At 55.5% G+C, this 6,000-nt stretch overlaps 1 protein-coding gene across 1 annotated transcript in view; it reads left to right on the top strand.

Annotated features, from left to right (window-relative positions):
* The first annotated feature begins 3,682 nt into the window (after nt 1-3,682).
* The window catches only part of SP3 (Sp3 transcription factor), a 54,993-nt gene continuing 52,675 nt past the window's right edge, over nt 3,683-6,000 (top strand). Inside the window, exons 1-3 of the mRNA XM_038584877.1 lie at nt 3,683-3,909; nt 4,511-4,680; nt 5,202-5,333. Of these exons, the coding sequence (XP_038440805.1) occupies nt 3,903-3,909; nt 4,511-4,680; nt 5,202-5,333 (309 nt within the window). The 5' untranslated portion in view covers nt 3,683-3,902. The remainder of the gene's footprint in view (nt 3,910-4,510; nt 4,681-5,201; nt 5,334-6,000) is intronic.

The raw sequence follows: 6,000 nt of genomic DNA, 5'->3' as shown, positions 1-6,000 counted from the left end.
ATTTATCTCCTAAGGCTGAGGATTAAAAATGTGAAGGAGGTGGCACACTGTAAAAGCCCTGTTTAGTAGATTAAGAAAAAATAAGAAATATGGTTTTTGAGGTATATTTTTAAGAAAGTAGGGAAGATAAGTATGAAGGGGGTTAAGTATACCTAGTCAATGTCAACCAGAATGTTCCTGAAATATGATAGTGATTATGTAAGTAGAACAAACTTGAAGATTTTTGAAATCCAGTGTAAACAGTTTAAAGAGATCCAGGGGTGGAGGAGGGTCACAATCATAGCAATAAAGGCTATGTGAGAGATGTTGATTTAGGTGTAACTTTAAAAAATCACCACCTTTTTAGATGAAAATGAGTGTTGGCAATTTCGTATAGTCCACTTAATTCTTAGGAGGGAAAAGAAGCAGAAGGGGCAGTCCTTCAGGTGTGGTGCAGTTAACCAGGGCTGTCGCTAATTGAAATACAGAATGGCTAGGCTCTTGCAGATGTGAATAAAGCACTATTTAGTAGCCTGTTCTCTTTGAAAAGGGGAGTTGGAGAAGGGTGAAGATTCATGCCACAGTGTATTAGTCTTGTAGGCCCTTTGACATTCATGTTTCCAGGGGATTTAAGAAAACTTTAGAAAAACACATGGAAGATAAAATAAGTGAGGAAACTGAGGAAAAGGGGAAATACAGTAACACCCAGATCTCCTCCTGGGATGTAAACAATGGCTAGCACAGAGCTTCCTGAAATTATCTTTGGAAAGGATAAAAATATAAATGATATCCAGCATGGTGCTTCCCTTTCTGATAGGCAGCTGCAGTTCTGGATTCTTATGTAACGTGGCAGTAGTTGCCATTGAGTCTGCCTTCAACTGAGAAAATTGCTATCTTTTAATTAACATAAACTGTACTTCGAGATTTGACTGGAGTACTGGAATAACTAAGAAAAGGTGTTCTGTCCAGAGACTATCTTCGTTTTCAGCCTTAAGGTACTGCACGACAATCACTCTTTTTAAGTGTGGTCTGAGAGGGACCTCTGAATCGGATTGTGTGGTAGTAATACTTTTGGTATATGTATCTCTTAAAAGCATTGCATTAAAAGCAGAATTGTTAGCTCTGGTAGGTTATTTTCCCTTTTCAGAAAGATTAGATGAAGTGTTTTTGCATTGTGTCAGAATGGTCTACGGACCAAAGAAATTTGAAAATGATTTCTTCATTCCATTTGTTAATCGGTGTCAACGAGGAAATGAATTCCTGTGGCTAAATACTTTGCTCTTTATCTGTGGCTGGACTAAGACTTTGTAAAAGGGCATGGAGATGGTATTTTAAGACCCATAAAACACATTGCCACTCCTGGAAAGACAGCTGAAAATGCCTGAGATCTCTCTTGTAGGGACAGAGAGATCTTCTATCCAACATATCATGCCAGAAAAGTGATAGTGACTTCCCTTTCTCTCCCATTCATTTTCATTTCTCTCTTCAAGCCTCCCATTCCTAACCCCCCATCAGCTCATTTTATGATGCTTTAATTTTCCCTTAAAATTAAGTGTACGTATAGCATTCATATTCTTCTATTTAAATTATTCTTCTATTTAAATATGAGATCAAAAGTCTTCCTATTAGGCAAGATGAACATTTTTTTTTGTTTTTAAGATTTTATTTATTTGAGAGAGAGCACTAGCAGGGTGAGGAGCAGAGGGAGAAGTGGACTCTCTGCTGAGCAGGGAGCCGGGTGTGGGGCTGACCCCCTGGACTCTGGGACCATAACCTGAGCTCAAGGCAGATGGGGGAGCCCCCAAGACCAACCCAATGCTTGGATTTAGAAGTTCAAGCTTTGCTTTTGCATCTTTATAGTTTTTAGGTCATTTCCCTGGGAAGTCCTGTCTTTTGTACAAAGGCCAAGTAACCAACCACAGTGTTTTTGATTCTAGGAGTATAGATCCCAGGAATGGAGATGCAAATTTATTGTCTCACAAAATGGGCCAAAAATTCTTTTTAGTTAGCACACGCAGAATCTAGTTTAGTGGCTTGGACTTTACGATCCTATCCCCCAGCAAACCTTTAACCTTCCGCAAAACACAGTCATCGAAACACGGATTCTTGTTTTGAGTCCAGACTTCTAAGCAACAGGGTTACGGTGGACCATGTCTTCGTCTTTTGGATTTATTAATAAATTCACTTTTTATTACATGTCACGTTCACAAATCCCACTTTTTTTGGGCAATTAGATCTAAAGGTAATAGAAATCTTTTTTTTTTTTTTTTTCTGGCCATTAGATCTAGAGGTAATAGAAATGTCACAAATGCCACTTTTTTTTTTTTTTTTGGCAATTAGATCTAAAGGTAATAGAAATGTTTATTTTAAAAAATTTTTTTTAAATGTCTCTTGACAAAACATGGCTCACACAGCCTGAGCCTTCCTCCCAGATTGACAGCACGATGTCAAGGATGGAAAGGAGTGCTAAACTAACCAACTAATCCAATATGTGCAATGAGGTTTTAAATTAGAGAGTTAACTAAAATGTCCCGAGGAGGAAAAAAAAACCAAAAAAAAAACCAAAAAAAAAAAAAAAAAAACCAAACCCCAAAACAAATAACATAACTTCGCTGAGAATCCCTATTTAAAAAAAAAAATGTTGGCTGTTAATGGGCTTTTTCATTTTTTTTTTTTTTTAAATGGGCTTTTTCAGAGGTTGACCTGTAACCCAGACCATCAGGGAAGCGGAGAATAATGTATGTTTAAGCAACAAAAATGAGTTTTTAAAAATAAATTTATTTTTTATTGGTGTTCAATTTGCCAACATATAGAACAACGCCCAGGGCTCATCCCACCAAGTGCCCCCCTCGGTGCAGCAAAAATGATTTGGGCGGATTTAAAAAAAAAAAAAAAAGAATTTGTACCCCGTGGAACACAGGCACTTGCCACGTACTAAGTGAAAGAAACAGCGCGAAGGCCGGTTCCGGGGGCGTCGGGCCGGGCCGGAGGGTGTCCCCGGGGAGTGGGGCGGGCCGAGCCCCGGCGGGCCCAGCCCCGGGCTCCTCGCGCACTCGCCTGCCCCCGGGCCGGGGCCGGGGCCGGGGCCGGGGCCGGGCGCGCGGCGGCTCGGGCTGGGAAGCGCAGGGCGGACGGCGCGGAGGGAGAGTCCTCCTCCGGCCTCCCCTCCTGGAGGGGGTGTCTCCCCCAGGCCAGCTCCCTCCCCCCGGGCTCGCGGGGCGGGTCTGCGCGGCTCGGCTCGGCTCTGCTCGGAGCCGGGCGGCGGCGGCGGCGGCGGCGGCAGGAGCAGCCCCGGGGCTGAGCGGCGGCCTCCGGGCAGCGCGGGGAAGCGGCGGCTCGGCGGGCGCGGGGCCCTGGGGAGACCGGCGCGGGCTGCCGTCGGGATGGAGGACGCGTCGAGGGGAGCCGCGGCCGCCGGGGCTGGACTCCCGGCCGGGCCCCGCTCCAGGCACCCGCGAGGCGGAGGAGGCCTGCGTCCCGGGCCCGACCGCGGCGGCCGGCGAGCCAGGCGGGCGCCGCGGGGGAACGGCGGAGCCGCGGCCGCTCTCGGGAACCTGCGCCGCCGCGGCCGCTTATTGTCTCTCCCCTTCCACCCGGGGGCAAACAGGAAGCGCGCCGGCTGCCCGCGCGACGGACGGGCATGCGGGCCAATGAGCGCGGCCGACCGGGAGCGCGGCGGCGAATGGGCGCGGAGAAGAGAGGCGGGACTTCCGGGCGGGCTGTCACCCTCTTCCCCCCTTTTGGGCTGGAGGCTCCACCTTTTGTGTTTCCCGCACAGTCAATCAAAATAGGAAAAAAAAATCCCCGGACCGCTCCGGCCGTGTCCGCCGCCGCTTCCCGCATCCTCTCCCGCCGCCGCCGCCTTCGCTCCTCACCATGTGTAAGGCGGCGGGGAGCCCCGCCTGAGGTGCCCTAAACACACTATGACCGGTACGTAGAGCCGAGAGCAGCCCTTGCCGCCGCCGCCGCCGACCACAGCCAGCCCTTGCCGCCGCCGGCTCCCGGCCCGTGTGCGCGACGAGTGTCCGTGAGAGGCAGAGCCGCACTCCCCCGCCGCCTCCCTGCCCTCCCGGCCAGCCAGCGTGCCCCCCGCAGCCCCAGCAGCGCCGTGTCCCCGCCGGGCCCCGGGGCGGGCGGCCGGGCCCGCCGGGAGCGCATCCCCCCGCGTGCGGGCGCGGGCGGCGGGCGGGCGCGTGTGAGTGACTGACGGTGCGAGAGGAGCGAGCGCGAGTGAGAGCGAGCGGCGCGGAGGGAAAGGGGAGGAGAGGAGAGGAGAGGGGGCAGGGGCAGCGCGGGGAGGAGGAGGAGGAGGGAAAGAGGAGGAGGAGGAGGGTTACAGGCAGCGGCGGGCGGGGGCAGCCGCGGGAGGGGAGGAGGGAGCCGCCGCCGCCGCCGCCGGGGGGCGGGTGGGGGAGGGGAAGGGGACGCGGCCCGGGCTTTCCGAGTAATTCCGCCGCGGCCCGCGGGCCCCCTCCCTCTCCTCCACCCGCCTTCCTCCCCACCCCCACCCCCCCCCGCGCTGTGCCTGCAGCTCCCGAAAAGCCCGTGAAACAAGAGGAAATGGCTGCCTTGGACGTGGACAGCGGCGGCGGCGGCGGCAGCGGCGGCGGCCACGGCGAGTATCTGCAGCAGCAGCAGCAGCAGCAGCAGCACGGAAACGGCGCGGCGGCGGCGGCGGCGGCGGCGGCGGCGGCGGCCCAGGTGAGGAGCGGCTGAGCCCCGGCCCGGCTCCCCCCAGCGCCGCTTTCTCCTCCCCTCGCCTCTCCCCTCCCTCCGCGCCTCGCTCTCTCTCTCCTCCCCTCCCCCCGCCCCGGGAGCTGCCCGCCCGAGGCGCCAACGCTCCGACCCCGCCCGCGCTCCCCCGCCCGCCGCCTTTTTGTGAGCGTGTGTGTGTGTGTGTGTGTGAGTGTGTGCGCGCGAGTGTGAGCGTGTGCGCCCTCCCGGGGGTGGGTTCCGGGCGGAAGGTGGGGGCCCGGCGCGCAGCCCGCCGCCCGCCTTCCCTCCCGCGGACGGCGGAGCCGGTGTGCGTGCGAGCGGGAGGACGCGAGCCCGAGCCGAGGAGGAGGAGGAGGAGGAGGAGGAGGAGGAGGAGAGCGCGGGCTGGCGCTGGCCCGGGCTCAGCCTGCGAGGACCCAGGCGCACTTCCTGTGCGAGCGGCGGCCCGGCCCTAACCGCCACCCCCTCCCCCTGTCTCCCTCTCTGAACCCGCCCATCGGGGGTAGGACACTCAGCCGTCACCGCTCGCCCTGCTGGCCGCTACCTGCAGCAAGATAGGGCCGCCATCGCCGGGCGACGACGAGGAGGAGGCGGCTGCCGCAGCCGGGGCCCCCGCCGCCGCCGCCGCCGCCGGAGCGGTAAGTCTCGCGCGCGCGGCCCGCCCCCGCCGAGGCCCTGCGCCCGCCATCCCGGGCCTGCCCGGCCTCCCGCCCGGCTTCCCGCCCGCCGGGCCTCCCCGGGCCCGCGCCTTCCGCGGTGCGGCCGGGGCGCCCTCTCGGGCTCCTTGGCGTGCCCGAGCGGATCGGAGGCCGGCCCGGGCTTTCTCTAGATTGTCACTGCGGCGCCTCGATCCGAATTCACTACAAAATGAAGTCAGAGAGGGCGGGGGTAGAGGACTCCAAAATGGATGTTTGAGCAATTCATATCAGTGCCGAAAAACTCCTTCGCTGCACACTACAAAATTTTCAAGCACAGCCCTATCGGCCATAGATAGTATCAACTACAGAAGGCAGTGTCTTTAGTTCCTAGTATTTTTTTGAACCTGGGGCTTTTCCTGCTGGAACTTAACTAGATCTTAAGTGATTTAAGGCGTAAATTGCTAAAAAAGACCCCTCCCCCCCAAAAAAATAAAAAACCTCAAAACGCGGGGGAGGCATGAAGGTTTATTCTTTGGAGATTACCCTTTTGTAATGCAGCAGTGAACACTGTGAGTGGTTTTTTGGGGGGCCATTCGAAGTTGTTGGATTTTAGTTTTTGCAGACGACTTAAATTTGCGGGAATTCTTCGTAAGTGGAGTAAGTGAAA

The sequence above is a fragment of the Canis lupus genome, chromosome 36 (genome assembly GCF_011100685.1).
Source record: "Canis lupus familiaris isolate Mischka breed German Shepherd chromosome 36, alternate assembly UU_Cfam_GSD_1.0, whole genome shotgun sequence".
In the NCBI taxonomy this organism is placed as follows: Eukaryota; Metazoa; Chordata; class Mammalia; order Carnivora; family Canidae; genus Canis; species Canis lupus.
The sequence above is the reverse complement of the archived record's forward strand: the minus strand, read 5'-3'. Positions and strand labels throughout refer to the sequence as shown.